At 35.4% G+C, this 18,973-nt stretch overlaps 2 protein-coding genes across 2 annotated transcripts; one reads left to right on the plus strand and one right to left on the minus strand.

Moving 5' to 3' along the window:
• The first annotated feature begins 6,274 nt into the window (after positions 1–6,274).
• On the plus strand, positions 6,275–15,081 carry LOC107771583 (CBL-interacting serine/threonine-protein kinase 8). The gene is made up of 14 exons (XM_016590991.2): positions 6,275–6,962; positions 7,838–7,900; positions 8,030–8,101; positions 8,197–8,304; positions 8,388–8,462; positions 8,575–8,628; positions 8,769–8,894; positions 9,160–9,249; positions 13,207–13,329; positions 13,813–13,932; positions 14,135–14,254; positions 14,401–14,457; positions 14,524–14,598; positions 14,722–15,081. Exons 1-14 carry the CDS (start codon positions 6,804–6,806, stop codon positions 14,821–14,823), a joined length of 1,344 nt encoding a protein of 447 aa, XP_016446477.1. The 5' UTR covers positions 6,275–6,803; the 3' UTR covers positions 14,824–15,081.
• Positions 15,082–15,534: 453 nt separating this feature from the next.
• On the minus strand, positions 15,535–18,260 carry LOC107771582 (putative pentatricopeptide repeat-containing protein At5g52630). Its single transcript, XM_016590990.2, has 2 exons — positions 18,025–18,260; positions 15,535–17,887 (listed from the first exon to the last, which is right to left on the minus strand). The coding sequence occupies exons 1-2, from the start codon at positions 18,115–18,117 to the stop codon at positions 15,710–15,712; spliced, it is 2,271 nt and encodes a 756-aa protein (XP_016446476.2). The 5' UTR covers positions 18,118–18,260; the 3' UTR covers positions 15,535–15,709.
• Between the last annotated feature and the right edge of the window lie 713 nt (positions 18,261–18,973).

Below are 18,973 nucleotides of genomic sequence, written 5' to 3' on the forward strand. Positions count from 1 at the left end.
TGCTATCGAACTTTGCTCGTTCAACCCTTGGGTGAAAAGCTTGTACGGCCCAATCGTCTGCGACTGGTGGCAATTCCATGCGTTCTATTTGAAATCGGGATACAAATTCCCTCAACATTTCATTACCCCTTTGCTTTACTTTGAAGAGGTCTGATTTCCTTGTTGTAACCTTTATGGAACCAGCATGTGCCTTTACGAACGAATTTGCTAACATGGCAAAAGAATCGATGGAATTTGGCGGTAGATTGTGATACCAGATCATTGCTCCCTTCGAGAGGGTCTCCCCGAACTTTTTCAACAACACAGATTCGATCTCATCATCCTCCAAATCGTTACCCTTGATGGCATATGTGTAAGAGGTGACGTGTTTGTTAGGATCTGTCGTACTGTTATATTTGGGAATTTCGGGCATACAGAATTTTTTGGGGATTGGTTTTAGGGCCGCACTCGAGGGAAAATGCTTTTGTATGAATTTTTTCGAATCCAGCCCTTTTATCATTGGTGGAGCTCCTGGGATCTGATCGACCCTAGAATTATAAGTTTCTACTTTTTATCGTTGGCTTCGACTCGCTTTGTGAGTTCCTCGAGCAATTTAGCAATTTCGGGAGTAATCCCCGATTCTTACTCATTTGACTTTACTATGGCTGGTTCCGTTCTGTGGGTGATTTCTCGGGGTGGATTGGGCTCCAGCCTGCTTTGTAGCTGGGTTTGGCTTTGCAACTGGGCTATTGCTGCCTGTTGGGATTGCAACATTTCGAAAATCATACGCAAGCTAACACCGTTTTCCTCGACATTATGAGTATCTCGAACCGCAGACCGAGTTCCACCATGGATGCTATTCTCGGGTTCAGCATGTAGGTTCGCCTCAATGGTTATATGCAAATTGATATCAATTGGCGCTCCGATTCGAGCTCTAACGGTGTTCACATGTGGTCTTTCAGTACTGGGTGTCAAGTTGTTATTTTCGTCTTGAAAACCGGCCCCGTTATCGATCGGTGAAGCCATTTGATTGATGGTTATTCGTAGCTGATCCGAGATTCAAGATGTTTTCGGAAATAAGCGCAAAGCACAATGGCGTATTTTTTCAGATTTGTATCAAATAACTACTGTTATCCTCGGCCCCACGGTGGGCGCCAAACTGTTTACCCGAAAAATGGATAGAGTTGAGTTTATACATAGTTCCGAGGATATGTAGCGTAACTTAATACAAATTGTAAGGATAGATAGAAATGTAAATATGGATAGTAGAGAATGCGAAGTAGATAAGGTTGTAAGGATTAATGAATCTTAGGACTCAACAAATAGAATCAATTTAAGAAATCTGAAAGAACAATTCTTTACTGTAGAAGAATATAGCGTTATTATTACAATGTAAGCCCGAGAAAAACTTGTCTTACAGAAATGGTAACCAAGCCCTTTTATAGTGGAGGGATTTGGCTCTAAGCATAATAAAATAAACATTCAGTGGGAAACCCATGATAAGTCAGTTTTTTCACAATTTCTGCCAAGATTCTTTCTAGTGGGATTGCAACGGCTTTTGTGTGCGAGCTCGATTTTGCTTAGAGCTCTCGATTTTGGTTTGAGCTCGATCTTGCTTAGAGCCCTCGATTTTGGTTTGAGCTCGATCTCGATCTCGACTCGAGCTCTTGATCTTAGTTCAAGCCCGATCCTGGCTCGAACTCTAGAATTGATTCGAGGTCAATGTTGGTTGGTCTCTGGATTATAAGCATGATAGATCTACTCTACAATATGGTTCGATTTGGATTCGAGCTTGATAATGATATCGAACTCGACACGGATCGGCCCCCCGGGTTCGAGGTTAGTTTGTTCCACCTTCGGGATCTTACTTCGATAGATCATCGTTCGAACTCGATCGGACGAGCGAAGGCCGAAATCTATTTCGACCGTATACAACTTCTATGGTGGCATCATCTCCTTGCCACCAAATCTCAATCAGAACTATTCGTAAAGACACATGCTTTCTTATAGGATTTTTAGTAAATGGAGTATTTTTGTTCTTCAGATATTAAATTGTCAAGTTTTGTACTCGTGAGCTAGTATAAGTAGCATGCTATGGTGTATGCATGTGCATGTGTACTACTGCAGCCCAAATAGACAAGAAATATCAAGAATATCAATTAGCTCACCGAAACCACAAGACAAGTTACATAAAGTGTATAGTAAACACAAAAAGAATCACAACATCACACAACAATCACCAACACAATAACCCCACATCATCACATATCATCCCTGACATTGCCACCACATTTCTTAAAAATAATTTCAATACCACAACCACACATAACACTCGACTCAACAACACTGAGTACAACAATAACAATAATGACAACAATAAGAATGAGACAATTAAAGAAATACACCGAGAATAATTATACCGAACTAAGGCAATTAATGCATCACAGAAGAAAATAAGGGATATTTTGACACGGAACAAGACAACCAAACACAAGTGAAGAATTAAAAGTATCAACAAGAGTCACTACCAAGGTACCGCCTCGTAGGCTCAAATCATAAATAATTCACAATCTTTCCTTGTATCACCGCGAGAGCCTTTACATTTAGTTTTGAAAATTATTTTTTCCGAAATAGCATCCCGCGTTTTAGCCCACCGTATCACACCGCATGACTTCTAGTAGTTCCCCTACTAGCCACACGTATCATGCCCACCTTATCTCACAATATGTGCTTCAATATCCAGATCTTATATCACCGCATGCGTATCAATATCATAACATATCACAAAATCGCACCTCAAGTGCCCAAATATCACAATTTGCCAAAGAAATCAACAATAACAATATTCTTCACAATAAGGAGTCCACGACTCAACCACAATGTACACAAGGTCTCAATAACAACAATATGAATGGAAAAGTAACTCAGCAAGGAACAATATCTCCTCTAATCACAACTTCAGAAGAAAAAAAATTAGATTAATGCCTCTTGATTACTTCAATTCGAATTAATTAATTAAGGAAAACTCAATAACGAAAAATATCTTCCATAATATGGCAACTCAACAATCACAGAATTCACGTAAAGGTCAAAGTAGTTACAAGTCCAAATAAGCATATAAAACAAACTAGGCAAGTAACAACAATTTCCAATAAGGCATGTAATAGGGAACATGGCGAATCAAGAACATAACACGTGCCAACGATTTCCAATTAAATACATAAAAGATGCCTAAGAGTTTAAATAGATAGAATTTGCACATATAAGCCCAAGTACGTACTCGTCACCTCGTATACACAACTTTCACATTATACAATTAGTACAAAACGACTCAATGCCTAAGGGGTAATTCTCCCACACTAGGTTAGGCAAGATACTTACCTTAATGAAGTTAGACCGATACTGTAAAATGACCTTCTCACGTGAAACGACCTCCGGACGGCTCAAATCTAGCCAAAATAATTTCATAACATAATTATAATTCATAAAAAATAATTTCGGTTAATAAAACTTAGCCTTTTAATTTAAGACTAAAAATTTAACCTAAAAGTCAACCCCGGGGCCGCACCTCGTAACCCAACAAAAATTTATAAAATCCGAATACCCATTCGATAACGAGTCCAACCAAACAAGAATTACTCACATCAGGCCTCAAACCGCCTTTCAAAACCCCAAAATTTAGCCTAAGAAGTTTCACAATTTCCCCCCAAATTTTCAACTCAACTCACTAATTAAATGATGGAAATAACAATAGATTCATGAAATATAGTCAAAACTGAGTTAGAATCACTTACCCCAACGATTTCTTTGAAAAACTCTCGAAACATCGCCACAAACCGAGCTCTCTAGTTCCAAAAATAAAAAATGAGATAAAATCTTCGTTTATATAGTACCACATATGATCTCCCAAAGTGCTGACCGCATATTTTTTGTGTGGCCCGCACTTTCCAACTTCCGTGGCCTCGATCCAAATTATGCGCCCGCACTTCAGCAGCAACTGAAATACTAGGCTTCAGTAAATTGACCGTAACTTTCGGTACAAATGTCCAAATGATGATTGGTTTAACTTTCTGGAAACTAGACTCAAAGGGTAACAACTTTAATTTTTGGCCCATCTCAAAATTCCTTATATATTAAAAGATATAAGCTTCCGAAATCAGACCATCAAACCTGTAGATTCCCCTTTTTGCGGTCCACGATTTTTCCACTGCGGTCCGCATATTTTTCACTGCCTCCGCACATTGGGAGTTTGCGGACGCACATGGGCTTTGCCTCAGCACTCCAAAAATGTGCCCTCCGCACTTCAATTGCTCCGGAACATCATTAAAGTTCCGAAATGCCCAAACTTGTTCAAAACTCACCCGAGCCGACCAAACATACCAACAAGTCCTAAAACACAATACGAACTTACTCAAATCTCATCCAACAATATCGATTCAATGAATCGTAACCTAATTCAAGTCTAATGAAAACCAAGGAATTCCAACTTCTACAATCAATACTGAAACCTATCAAATCAACTCCGATTAACCTCAAATTTTGCACACAAGTCATAAATAACACAACAAACCTATTCCAATTTGCGGAACCAAAATCCGAGCCCGATAACCACAAAGTCAACTCTCGGTCAAACTTCTAAAGTTCCAAAATTTATAATTTTCCAACTTCCGCCGTTTCAAGCCAAATTCAACTACGGACCTCCGAATTACTATCCGGACACACTCCTAAATCCAAAATCACCATACATAACTATTGGAATATCAAAACTCCATTCCGGAGTCGTTTACACAAAAGCCAAACTCCGGTCAACTCTTTTCACTTAAGTTTCTAAAACAAGAATTGTTCTTTCAAATTGACCCCGAATCATCCGAAAACCAAACTCGACCACACACACAAGTCATAATACAAAATACGAAACTGCTGGAGACCTTAAACCGCTGAACGGGACGCTAATTCTCAAAACGATCGATCTAATCGTTATATGGAGATAATATATAATATAGAGAAACTACGCCGACCAGGAAAAAAGAAACATTAAGAAAACGTTGATTAGTACAATTTTCATTTTCAAGTAGACAGTGTAGGTCGTCAAAAAAAAAATGCTATAATTCAATTTACAGTATTAGAAGTTTGAATTCTAGTGATTAGTATCTATGACTTTGTGCAAAACAAAAAGATTAGCGTGATAATGAAATTAAAAATATATTAACGTTCGCTAGTGTTAGTGGAATGCATATGAAATTCCTCGGTATTATCAACAGTGAAAAAGAACAATCAAATGAAGTTAAAGAGTATAATAAAAGTCTAAGCCAAATCTATGCATAGATGGACAAGATATTTTTTTACTTGTTTATTTTTTAATAATATATATGATGTTCAATTACTCAAGATTGCTTTTGTTTAACGCCCACCTTTTACTATTTCTATTGACATAACATAAGTAGTACATCTCTTTTGCTAAGTTTTAGTTAAAGAAGAATTCCCCATTCTATATTGGTATTTTAACAAAATGAAGGGTCCAAAACAGCTGTAAACAGTTGATAAACCATCTGTAAAAGCAATTTGGCATTAATCGCCGATCCTCCGCCATTCTATTACTCACCATGTTTTCTTAAAATAAGAAGCCACTAAACAAAGAAAGAAAAGAAATTTCTTGTTTAAAATAATTACTCCTATTCAAGGGTGTGGTGAAGTTTATTGGCATTTAGCTAGATATTTTGACTTTGATTCTTAAATATGAAGGAGACATTTCGGTATGAATATATACCTCTTTAATTGACCTTTCAAGTGTAAATTAAGATTAATCTGATCAATTAAGGGTCTGTTTGACCATAAAAAAAGATTTTTTTTGAAATCTTTTTTACTTTTTTTTTTGAAATTAATGTTTGGCCATTAATTTTCGATTTTCACTTGAAAACGAATTTCAGAATTTTTCGAAAATTTGAAAAACTCCAAAAAATTATTTTTCAAATCTTTTACTTGAGATCAATCACAAAAATTCAAAACAGCCAAAATTATATTCATGTCCAAATACAACTCTAATTTTCAAATACCATTTTTACTTATAATTTTTTTTCACTTTTTCCCGAAATTTTACATTTCTTATGTCCAAATGCCCAGTAAGTTTTTCTACATGTGACATGACTATATCACCTTCAATAACATACATCTCAAACTAGTGTAAAGCTTACAAACTATTTCAGGGTCTTCCATTCAATTATCACAATTACCTATTGAGAAAACACATCGTATTATAGTTTAGACCAAGACATATAGAAACTATTCTCACAATATAATTGAAATTGAAATAAAAAGAGAGTCGCACTCTTGGTATTGCGGCCCTTGCCGGACTACCGAAGGTGAGCTGTTTTTTTTTTCTGAAATAAAAAGATGCATCATTTTCAAGTGGGAGGCCATTCTCCACTAAAAATCTCTCCTTTTCACCCACAACAGCGTTCTGCTGCTACTCTTTAGTAGTTGTCATTCCAACTTTACCAAACCAAATCCCAAATACATAAAAAGCCCCACAAAACCACTTCCAAATCTTCCAAATCCGCCAATCACCTTTTTCCCATTCTGTAACTTCCTTTTCATTTTCAACTCCTTCCCAGTTACATATTCCATTCTTTCCAATTAATCCCATCCATTTTGCTTTATTTACTTTGCTTTAGTTATAGTCAAATAAAAGCGACAAAGAAAAAGCCAAAATCTTGTTCGTCATGCCCAATATGCTTTCCTGAAAAACCAGAAAAGGAAAAAGAATGGGTTGAAGAAATTTGGAGCAACAAGAAGAAGAAAAACGGTGTCGTGTTTGGTAGGAGAAGATGGTGATAAGGAAATTAGGCAAGTATGAAGTAGGGAGGACAATAGGGGAAGGAACATTTGCCAAAGTTAAATTTGCACAGAATACGGAAACTGGTGAAAGTGTTGCAATGAAAGTCCTCGATCGTAGTACCATCATCAAACACAAGATGGTTGACCAGGTCTATCCCTATTTCTTCTTCTTCTTTTTTCTCCTTATTTTTTGAATTTGGAATAATTCGAAAAATGAAGAAACCCAGCTGGATAATCCTTCTATTGAGCTTCATGTTTCTTATATTTAAAGTGCAAAGTGTTTTCCTTGCTTGGAAATGAGTGGGTGGTAACTGAATTGGAAAGTGGAGTGATTATTCCTATTAATTATATTTAGTATTTTTTAATTAATTTCTTGACTTGTTGTAGCCTTTTGATTTTATCAATTAATGAGTTAGGTTTTTGATTAATGGAATCAATGCAATAAATTGATTCTCCCATTTAAGTCAATTAGTAAACGTACTTGAAATTTTAGTTAATTGTTTCTCTACATCGTAGAGAGGCTTTTAGTTGTTGTTTAGGATGTTATTTAACTGACCCTGCCATCTTGATTGGGTGATTTACGGCAATTTGTGTGACTGCAAAGCAATTGAGGGGACAATGTTAGCATAAGAGTGAATTCGGTTGAAGAAGGAAATAGACATTTAGCAGCTTAATGAAGATCTCTTATGGTAGCAAATCAAATTTGAGGACTTCTATATATTTTCCTTACCTGATCAATAGATTCAGATTAGCTTATAGATCATTCTCGAGAATGTATACTCGGTGCTGCTAGGTAACAGTCCTGCTATGTTAGAATTGGTCGTAGTTCAAGAGTCCAACTTCATTAAAAGAAAAAGTTAGAAGAGTCCAAGTCTTCTCTTCGAATGTCAATTTCTAAAGCATTTTGTTCTGTGCATATAGATTTGAATCGTATAAACTTGTGTTATAGCGGCAGTATTTCTGTTATACTATAACTGATTTTTTCTGTTGTCTAATAAGAGGTTTCTGCATTGTCATCTTGCAGATAAAGCGGGAGATATCCATAATGAAGCTTGTTAGACATCCATATGTAGTTCGATTACACGAGGCATGTGCCAAAAGCAAGAGCCTTTGGCTTTTAGTTTCCTGAAATTCATAGTCTGTTTCATTTTAGGTTATCCGTATTGGTATTTGGAAGATTCTCTATGCTGCTGATATAAATAAATTTTGCTGTCAGGTTATAGCAACCCGCACGAAGATCTATATTATCTTGGAATTTATTACAGGCGGTGAACTGTTTGATAAAATAGTAAGTCGTACCTTAAAATGGACTAAGGAGATATTGCAGATTTTTTTGCTTAAGCATATATTTTTCTTTGACTGATCTTTGGTATGCATTTGTAGGTTCACCATGGGCGATTAAGTGAAGCTGAGTCCCGTAGATACTTTCAGCAGTTGATTGAAGGAGTGGATTATTGTCACATCAAAGGAGTCTATCATAGAGATTTAAAGGTATTTGTTGATAGAAATGTAAAATTGAGATAGCAAGTTATTACGCATTTAAATAAAAGTCTGACCTTTTTGAAATTTCTCAGCCTGAAAATCTTCTGCTAGATTCCCAAGGAGATCTGAAAATATCAGATTTTGGACTTAGTGCTTCGCCTGGTGAAGTAAGATCCCAAGGCTCTACCTTTTTTTTTTCTTCTATAAATAGAACCTTTACAATTTTAGCAAAAGTCTTTATCCCAAGGCTACTAACTGCTGTCAATAATGTTCTAATAGGGAGTCAACATTCTTAAGACAACATGTGGAACCCCCAACTATGTTGCACCAGAGGTTAGTTACACAGTTTCCATTATAGTAGCCTAGTGGTACATGTATATCTTGGACGAGTAGTTTGATCAATAATGTGGATCCTTTACTTTTATTGTCGATTAAGATTCCCTTTTTTGTCCTTGCTATTGAACTTTTACTAGGTTCTTAGTCACAAAGGTTATGACGGTGCTGTGGCAGATATCTGGTCCTGTGGTGTCATCCTTTATGTTCTGATGGCAGGTTATCTCCCCTTTGATGAAGTTGATCTCACTACACTGTATGCGAAGGTAGAAGCTTTGCATTTTCAGGGTTGTGTACATAATGGAATTCCTACTCTTATTTCAGCGCAATACAACAATAACAACGACCCAGTGAAATCCCACGAGTGGGGTCTGGGGAGGGTAGTACTTACGCAGACCTTACTCCTACCCGTAGGGGTAGAGAGAAATGTGACATGATAATCATGCTGGCATTTTCACATTTCACCACAGTAAAAGAAGATTATTGTGTAGCAAAGTTTTAATTACCAACATGTATATATTTTTTTTGCAGATTGAAAAAGCAGAGTTCTCCTGCCCGTCTTGGTTTCCGGTTGGAGCAAAATCACTTATTCATCGAATTTTAGACCCAAATCCTCAAACAGTAAGTACTTAATGAGCAAATGTACACGTCTTAAATTGCGCCCGTAAACATATTTCGTTTTGGAAACTTATCCGTCAAAAATAAATTTACCTATTGAATTTGTACAAGATTGAAACTTATCCGTTCTGTTAGTATTTATTAACAAACTTGTCAAATAAAAGCAAGAAAGGAACTTTAATGTAAATCCTTTTCCTTTTCACCCCTCTTCTTTCCCCCTCTCACAAATGAAACCACATTGCTCTCCTTGGCACTCTCTCCACTATGCTTTTGGGTATAAGTCAAATTTCATTACTATAGAGCTAGATGGGGTAAAAAATATGTACTAGATGTCTATGTGACTTAAAGCAAGTCATCCACTGCTTCGTATGTTTAAGGGTGCTTCAATCTACTGTTATGTGTCTTTTGAATGAGAAACAACGTTGAAAATGAATGAAAGAAAATTAACAACAAAATAGAAGGAAGAAAAATAGACAAATGTGCTGGTTCTAGGGAAGGAGGTAGAAAGAGAAAGTGAATGAACGAAAGAAAGGAAAAGCAGAGTGCTTCACATTTTGTTTATATTTCTTGCGTTTTTGCTGAAATTTCAGTTTTTAATGATGATCTCCATTGTCATGGACCAAGGCAACATCCAGTAACTTCTTCCTTTTGGGTTTCACCTTTAATCTTTATTCTTTGTACTGTCACCATCACTGACAATATCCAAGTGTTTGAACGATCTTTTGTTCATTTAACCTTTTTCTGTATGATTCTCCTTTTCTTTGTCTAACATTCCTGTTTTATCTTTACATTTTCTTCCCGTCATAGTACTAAAATCTATATCTATATATTATTAATAGTAGAGGAAAAAGCCCTTTCCTTAAGCCAAGTGGCAACCTTAAAATTAGCCACATGTAACATATTAACTAATAACTAATTCAGCCACATGGCATAACCAGAAAAAGCCACATATAACTTATTTCTTAATTAATTAATAATAAATAACTAAATCAAAATATTGAAAATTTTACTATATAATACTTAAAAATATTAATAATAAATTTAAATAATTTATTAATTTTCAGTATTAATTTAAAATAATATAAATATTTATATCAAGATTAAAAAATCACACATTGATCTATATTATATTAAAGGATATAAATGGGTACTGATATTAAATAAAGAGGAAAGTTAATGAAGGCCACATGAAAACATGAAATACTATATATTAGATAACGTAATAGCAATAATAAAAAATTCAAGTTCATTTAATATTAGAAACATAAGGGAAAGATGATTTGAACTTGAGATTAGATTAAAATTATGGTAACAACTTTCAAACTCTGGATATGACCACAAAATTAAAGTTTTACTAGATTAATAAAAATAATAATTGGATAACAAATGGAAATTTTAAGAGTACAAAATAAATGTCTCATGTAAGTAATTTCGTAACGAAAATAAAAGTTAAATTTGTATCCTGAAATTAAAAGAGAAAGAAAATTTAACTGCACATGATATAAAAATAATTATAAGAAAATACAATAGATTTAAAATATAATAATTGAAAAACTTATGTATTACTCCCTCCGTTCCAATTTATGTGAACCTATTTGACTGGGCACGGAGTTTAAGAAAAAATGAAGACTTTTTGAATTTGTGGTTCTAAACAAGTCAAAAAGGGGTTCAGAGTATTTATGTGGTTATAAAAGCTTCTCATTAAGGATAGAATTAGAAGTTTAGGCTAAATTGTTTCCATATTTAGAAATGGGTCATTATTTTTGGAACGGACCAAAAAGAAAATTAGTTCACATAAACTGGAACGAAGGGAGTAATATTTTAGACTAATTCAAAGTTATAACTTAAAATAAAATGTGATACTACATATTTTGATTATATTATAAAATACTAATATAAAAAATTAATTAAGGGGTAAAAATATATAAAGAGAAAAATAGAGATAGTGTGAGAATATTTATACTTTGAATTAATTTAATGATAAGTATATTAAATAATTAAATATTACTCAAAGAATATTATGATAGATTTAAATGATGAAAGAGCTCTGTGTAAGAGGATAAAAGTATAAAAATACATTAAATGTTAGGAATAAATATTTTATATTTATATATAATTTTCAAAGGGTATAATAAGCAAAATATTAATTCAATTGGTAAGCTAATAAAAGATCACGTGAAAATATAACAATATTAAATAATAAATAATACATCAACTATAAGCAAAGATTAAATAGAGATTGTTTTGATGAAAATGTAGAAGGATAAGACTTATTCGACTTTGAGGTAAAACATAAAGTGGTAGTAAGAATTTATTAAAACAATATGCTCAAACAAGACATTATAATGTGATATGTTTAGCATTATTTAATATTGATCACAGAATAAAATGCAAGTACTAAGATTAAGGGGTTGGGTTGTTACAAATATATATAAAAAAAAACATGTTATCCAGTACGAAATATGGAAAAACAGTTTCATGTCCTGCTTCTTAACTAATATCTAATAATTGTATGTAATTTTTATCCGGAAGGTTTAAATTTTAACATAATTTTCATATAATGCAAATAAACTAAATCATAATTTGATATTTGTCCGCGCATCGCGCGGATACTAATACTAGTATCAATAAACGTAGAACAACTCAGAAATACAAGAAGGGAAGAGAAGAAGAAAGGAAGAAGGAGAACTTATTGGATAGTAGCTAGGGATGGCAATGGGGCGGTGCGGGTGCGGGTGCGGGTGCAGGGCGGTGCGGGGTAGAGAGTTCGCGGGTGTGAGGCGGGGCGGGGTGGGTCGCGGGTTAGAGTTTTTTTACAAAAACTTGAAGATCTAAAATGCTAAGGGCCCTTCTTCTAAGCTAAAATTAAACCCCTTTGCAGCTATGATAAGAAAAACGTGAAATTTGAATTGATTGTCCACAACAAAATTATAAACGAAGTATTGAAAAAACTTATAAGTAGTGATAGGTGAGAACCCATGATTTATTGGTCTAACAAGATAGAAAAATTATTTGTTCTAAAAAAAATCACACGTTTTTAACTTGAATTTTCTTTAACTTTAAACATCTCATTTACTCTTAATGACATGCTAATAATAGAAATGTAATAACATTTTAAAATCATAAGTTCAAAAATTACATTCTGATCATGCATCGCCATATGAAATGCAAAGCAGAAAACAATCGTTTAAGAGGGATAGTAGCTTTGATGTGCCAGTTCAGATTTTACTATGCTAATCATATCATTTCTTCTTGTGAGCGTGATGTAACCATTGAAGAAAAGCTTCCCTGCTGACTTCTTTGTTACTTGAAGTAGGATACCTTTAAGCTTAAATAAAGAAGGAAAATTGGATGTACTTGTAGCTAGTTCTCCTATTTAAATTAATACTAAATAGCAGAAAAGGAAAAAAAATGTACTATCAAATTCTCTCGAAAAAGAAAAAAAATTGAAGAGTTAATGCGGGGTGGGTTGAAAACAGAAAATTATGCTTTGCGGGGCGAGGCGGGGCGGGGCGTGTTGAAGTCTTTGCGGGTATACGCGGGTGTGCCCGCAACCGCCCCGCCCCGTCCCATTTGCCATCCCTAAATTAGTAGCTGGCCATTGCAGAATGGATGGGGGGTTCATTTCAAGGAAAAGAAGGATTTAAAAGGAAAAAGGATTCTCTTTAAGTCTTTATTTCACCGTTTTATTTAACTGACTCGTTTTTAAAGTTTAACAGAAGTGCTAATTTTTTGATGGCTTCTTGAGTTATTTATTCTTTAAATTATCGTTGTATTCTCTTACTTGACTTCATGTTACTTTTGGGTTGTTTTTGGAGTGAAGTAGCTGTATTGAGGTTTAAGCGTTATACAGTAATATTGATCATGAAGAGAAATTGGTCTTTTACAAAAGTTTACATCTTTTTATGATGGTTTATTTCTTAGAATATCCTCTTACTGATATCCTGCTATTTTGTGCAGCGTATTCGGATTGAAGAGATCCGTAATGACGAATGGTTTAAAAAAGGTTATGTTCCCGTCAAAGCTATGGAGTATGAAGATGTCAATTTAGATGATATTAATGCAGCTTTTGATGATACAGAGGTTGGTAAGGCTTTGAATTACTGCTTTTGATATATAAAACATTTTGCTGTTCAACTGGGATTTTAAGTGAAATCTTCCCAAGTCTTGCTTGGTGGCAAGCTGGTAAGGATCTTCCCTGAAACATCAGTTTATACTTGTTTACTGCTGAAGTGGAATGTCCCCTTATCATTATGTTGAGAATGTAACTCTTTAATGTTGAGTAATAAAACATATTGGTGCTAACACTTGTATTTTGAGGATGGAAATAGTTTCGTAAAGGTGCTTTCAATATCACTTTTTGCATTATTCGGAATCTTGCTGAAAATTTCCTTCGAATAAACAGAGTATATGGACCAAAAAATCAAAGAAATTCAGTTTGGTTGAGATTTTAGGGAGTGTTTGGTATAATGAAAAATATTTCCAGGGAGGTTCTAACTATTGATTGTTTATGTTGTTTTTGTTTGCTTTTCCTCCCTTTTTATGGCATCCTACAATGTCTTATAGGAGGAGAGACCCAATGAGCAATGTGACAATGCGGATGCTGGGCCTCTGGCTCTGAATGCCTTTGACCTTATTATTCTCTCTCAAGGATTGAACTTATCCGTATTGTTTGATCGCGGGCAGGTATTAGTTCTGAAACTTCTACCAACTTGACCATTCACAATGGAGCTCTGGTTGTTATTCTCGTTCATATGAATCAGAATTATTATAGAATACATTAACATATTTATCAACTACTATACATGGTGCTGGTCCTAGTTGCTTTTTATTATTAAGGTGCTGGTCTTCAACTTAGATAAGTGAAATGTGGATGCTGGCTTTGCAGGATACAATGAAGCAGCATCAAACCCGCTTTCTTACGCAGAAACCAGCAAAAGTTGTTTTATCAAGTATGGAAGTTGTGGCACAATCCATGGGTTTCAAGACCCATATCCGCAATTATAAGGTAGACCAATACCCTTTCTTTATTAATATAAGGGGGCATCTCGAGCTTCACTTGGGTTTATTGTCTTTGTTCTTTTCTTTAAGTTTTCTGCTGCAATTTTCTTGGAGAATTCGTAAGGTTAGTCTTTTTGTGCATGTATATCGCAGATGAGGGTAGAAGGTCTGTCCGCGAACAAGACTTCACATTTCTCTGTAATTCTGGAGGCAAGTTTACATGTTACCTAAGTTGTTTCAAACTGTGTGGCAAGCTAAATGTTTATTATTCAACAGGTGTTTGAAGTTGCTCCTACATTTTTCATGGTAGACGTTCAGAAAGCAGCTGGCGATGCTGGTGAATTCCTCAAGGTTAATTCTACCTCATGGATGGATATATGATATTTTTTATTCCAAAACATTCTCTTTGCTTCTTAGCTTATCGAAAAATGATTACATGCAAGTGCTTGGACTAATACCTACCGTGTTTTACAGTTTTACAAGAACTTTTGTGGCAATCTGGAGGATATTATCTGGAAGCCATCAGATGAATCGTGCAAATCAAGGGTTACAAAAACAAGGAGCAGAAAGAGATGATATTCGTGTTAAAGAATCTGTTTGTAATTTTGTGTTTGTATGAAGTTTACAGCATGTTGTAAACTTTAAACTTTTATAGATTGACATCTAACCTTTGAAGCCAGGATAGGCTGTGAGTACTCTTTCTTTTATAGTCGAGCCAAGTGAGGGCTAAAGCTCCAACGCTTTCTCCAGGTTTTGTATCATTAATCATTTCTATGTGGTGACGATGTATCATCTTAGAGCAAAAAGTAAACATACAAATACTTTTAGAGAAAAGTTTGTCAAGTTGATAAATTTGACCAGCTTCTGCGCAACATTTCCAACCTTATAATACCGTAGTTCTTAGCAAACCATGCAATTTTCTGGTTTCATGAAATTTATGTTGTGAAAGCCATGTTCTGCCCGACACCTGAGCTTAAGCAACTAAGTCATTTCCGAAAAATGTTTTCCAACCTGGACATCAACAATACGAGTTTTTCTTAAGTTTCTTACAGTTTTTATTCTTCTCAAGTTTCTTTACTGTTTTTCGTTTGGAATTTTCAGTCATTCCAATTCGGTAATCCCAGGTTTTACTATCATTGAGGCGAAAAGGAAAAAGAAAAACAACAAAACATCTCTCAGATGTCATATAAATCAAAAGATGGCATGAGAAACCTTGAGCATAACTGATATAAATTGGAATATAGAAAAGTATGGAACTCAATATGCTGGGATACCTGCTGCACCACATTAATCCAAAAAAATTAATATAAGCCACTTTGTTATTCTGATTTTCCTTTCAAATGACAAGTTACATGATCTAAATTCTGTAGACGTTATGACATTGCGTGGAATTAGAGAACAGATACTTCACAAGAAAAATGATAATCAAGAGAGTAAACTAAGCCAAGGCTTTGAGAAAGAATTAAACAAGACTACCAAAATCGCCACAAGAGCAGTGTCCATTTACAAATTTGTGCAGCCTTTTACTATCTCTAATGAGGATTTTTCTTGAAGTTAGCTGTGAGATGAATTTCATAAAGCTGTGGCAATCTCTACACATGCTAATACTCTTAATAACTCGGATGGGTGCAGCACTTGGTGTGCTCAGCAATCCAAATGCAACAGCCAACTTTTCACTGTGTCGACCTCTAGGAAAAGCTGCTTCATCATCTTCTTCAGTTCGCAGCTCCAAAGTTGTCTGTAACTCAAATCCCATAGTACTTGCTTTGTCATCCAAATCCCTTAAGAAGTTGTCTATATTTTCATACGGAGGATTCAACCGATCACCTGTTCTAAATGAATGAACTTTCTCCCTGATGCTGATCCAGCTCCAATCCTTTAGTTTTCCAATTTTTTCATCTTTCATTAACTTTCTCACCCTGGAAACATCCTTCCATCTCTCCGCTGAGAGGTACATGTTTAACAACAAGAAGTAAGCCTCTGAGTTTTTCGGATTCAGGTTTAGTAGTTGTTCAGCAGCATAAAAACCAAGCTCTGATTTCCCATGGCTTCTACAGCCCGCTATTAAAAGTGACCATATAAATTCGTTAGGCTCAAAATCCATCTTCTTGACGAAATCAAAAGCTTCATCTATCCTACCTAACCTCACAAACATATCAATCAAGCATGCATAATGGTCCATCACGGCCTTAATTTTATACTCCTTTTTCATCATGTCGAAATATGCCAATGCCTCTTCAACTAGTCCAGCATGGCTACACGCAGAGAGCACACCCACAAATGTAACCTTGTTTGGTCTAGCTCCTACGAACCTCATATCCTCAAAGAGCTGCAACGCCTGTTTAGAGTAGCCATGTTGTGCGAAAGCTATAATCATAGATGTCCAAGATATCAAAGTTCGCGTAGACATCTCCACAAAAGCTTTACTTGCCCTGTCAATGCTTCCACATTTACTGTACATGTTAACTAGGGCAGTTCCCACTACAACATCAGACAAAAAACCGGACTTAATAACCTGAGCATGAATTTGCTCCCCTTGTTCCAAAGCAACCAAACTACTACATACAGTTAACACACTTGAGAAGGTGAATAAATCAGGCTTCATCCCTGATCGATGCAGTCTCAGAAAAGTGTTCAGTGACTCAATACCACTGGAATGCGCATTGATGATACCATCCTCGGCAAGATCCATCATTTGAGCTAGACCTGCAATCATTGCATTCCATGTAACCAAACTAATTGTGTCCATTCCATCAAACAGCTTTTTTGCCTCTATAATCCATCCATTTTTCAAGTATAAGTACATAATTGAATTCATTACTCGTAAATTAGAACCATACCCTAGTTTAATGCTCAAAGAATGAATTTGTGATCCCATCTTTAGAGCCTGCATTATGCAACACATGCTCATTACGCTTGTCAATGTGAACTCATTAGGCTCCACATTCGCGCAAAGCATCTCAACAAAAAGGCTTAATCCGATTGCAGAATCCCCATTATCTCCGCAGGCAGATATAGCTGTTGTCCAAGAGATCACATTCTTATCAGAAATCCTCCGAAATGCTTTAACAGCAGATTCCAGATTGCCGCTTTTGCAATACAAGCTACAAAGAGCATTGCCAATACTTGTATCATCCTCAATTTCATACTTTACCACATACCCATGAATCTGTTTTCCTAACTCGAAATCAGCCAACAAAGCGCAAGCTTTGAATGCAACACCTAATGTATAATTCGTGGGAAACCCACCTACTTCCAACATTTCCTGAAACACATTAATAGCAACCTCCGGTTGCGCATTGTGAACATAGCCAGACATCAACGATGTCCAGGTAACGACATTTCTTTTAGGCAAATTATCGAATACCTTACGTGCACTATCCATAGTCCCGCACTTTGCATACACATTAACTAAGAATGTCATGAGAAACAAGTCCTTATAGATACCCATTTTGATAATGTGGGCATGAATTGCTTCAGCTTCTGAAACTGAATTATTCTTGATACATTCTTGCAGCAGTGGAACATAAGCAGCTGATTCTACTTTCTTTTCACCTTCTTTTATCAGTGAAAGTGCTTCTCTGAAATCAAGATTGAATGGGTCCAAATCTTTATCCAAAGTCATAGGACTATGATTTCTCTATCATACATTAAACCAGAAAAAAACAAAGCAAAAATAGCATGAGCACTTTGACATAAATGAAAATTTTATTACTACTTAATTCAAGCAAGTAGTAGTAAGTTAATGAAATAAACTAAAGAGGCCAAAGAACTTACCTTTTCTAATGGTAAAGAAGTGACTGTAGATTTCTTGAAATCAGGTTCGAGCTTAAGGGTGCTGCCTACTATAACTGAAGGCAGAGAAGACATGATTTCTGTTGAGTATAAAAGAGGAAAAATATTTTGATTTTAGTTCATTGTTCTTTGGTTATTTATCTGAATTTTGAAAAGAAGAAAGAAAATGTTATCTTTACAGTTTTGAGGTGTTTGGATGAAATTGAACTGAAAATCCTAATAAGGGAGACCGGTGGAGATTGATTTCAGGGAGTTATGTAGACCCCACTAACAAGTTATGGGAAAACGGTTTGGGGAATTAATCTTTAGCGGGAAATTCACAATTTGTTAACGACGTTTGGTCACACTTGTACGCAAGGGTACAACTGCATATAACAACAGAAAAAAGTAAACTCCTACAATCAATTAAATTATTCTAATTCTTTACCGTCAGTGTATATAATTTAAATCCAATTTATAATAAAAATATCACGACCCAATTTCCCCCTCCGTATGACGTCGTGATGACACCTAGTCTCTACAACTAGGTAAGCCTAACATTTTTGCGGAATAATGAAATAAAAATATAAATTTAACCAACTATTCAAAAATACACAACAAATTCCAAAACCCGGAACACCATGAATCACAAACTACAGAAGAAAAAATCTAGTGTCTCTATACATCATAATCTACCAAGAAAAAATACAGAAGATAATGGACATGAGGAAGAGTAGAAGGGGACTCCGAGGTCTGCGGACGCGGCAGATATACCTTGAAGTCTCCAAAGATGTCCCGCCTTACTGATAGTGCGGGTGATAAGGTTCACCTGGATCTGCACACGAAAAAATATGTGCAGAGAGTAGCATGCGTACACCATAATCGGTACCTAGTAAGTGCCAAGTCTAACCTCGGTCGAGTAGTGACGAGGTCAGGTCAAGGCTCTACTTGT

The sequence above is a fragment of the Nicotiana tabacum genome, chromosome 12 (genome assembly GCF_000715075.1).
Source record: "Nicotiana tabacum cultivar K326 chromosome 12, ASM71507v2, whole genome shotgun sequence".
In the NCBI taxonomy this organism is placed as follows: Eukaryota; Viridiplantae; Streptophyta; class Magnoliopsida; order Solanales; family Solanaceae; genus Nicotiana; species Nicotiana tabacum.

Excerpts from the sequence above, each read along its gene's own strand:
- LOC107771583 (XM_016590991.2), top strand. The coding sequence starts at position 6,804 with ATGGTGATAAGGAAATTAGGCAAGTATGAAGTAGGGAGGACAATAGGG. Across the intron at positions 13,330-13,812 it reads CAGCTTTTGATGATACAGAG|GAGGAGAGACCCAATGAGCA; the intron begins GTTGGTAAGGCT and ends AATGTCTTATAG. Across the intron at positions 14,255-14,400 it reads CCCATATCCGCAATTATAAG|ATGAGGGTAGAAGGTCTGTC; the intron begins GTAGACCAATAC and ends TGTATATCGCAG.
- LOC107771582 (XM_016590990.2), bottom strand. The coding sequence starts at position 18,117 with ATGTCTTCTCTGCCTTCAGTTATAGTAGGCAGCACCCTTAAGCTCGAA. Across the intron at positions 17,888-18,024 it reads CTTCTTTACCATTAGAAAAG|AGAAATCATAGTCCTATGAC; the intron begins GTAAGTTCTTTG and ends AATGTATGATAG.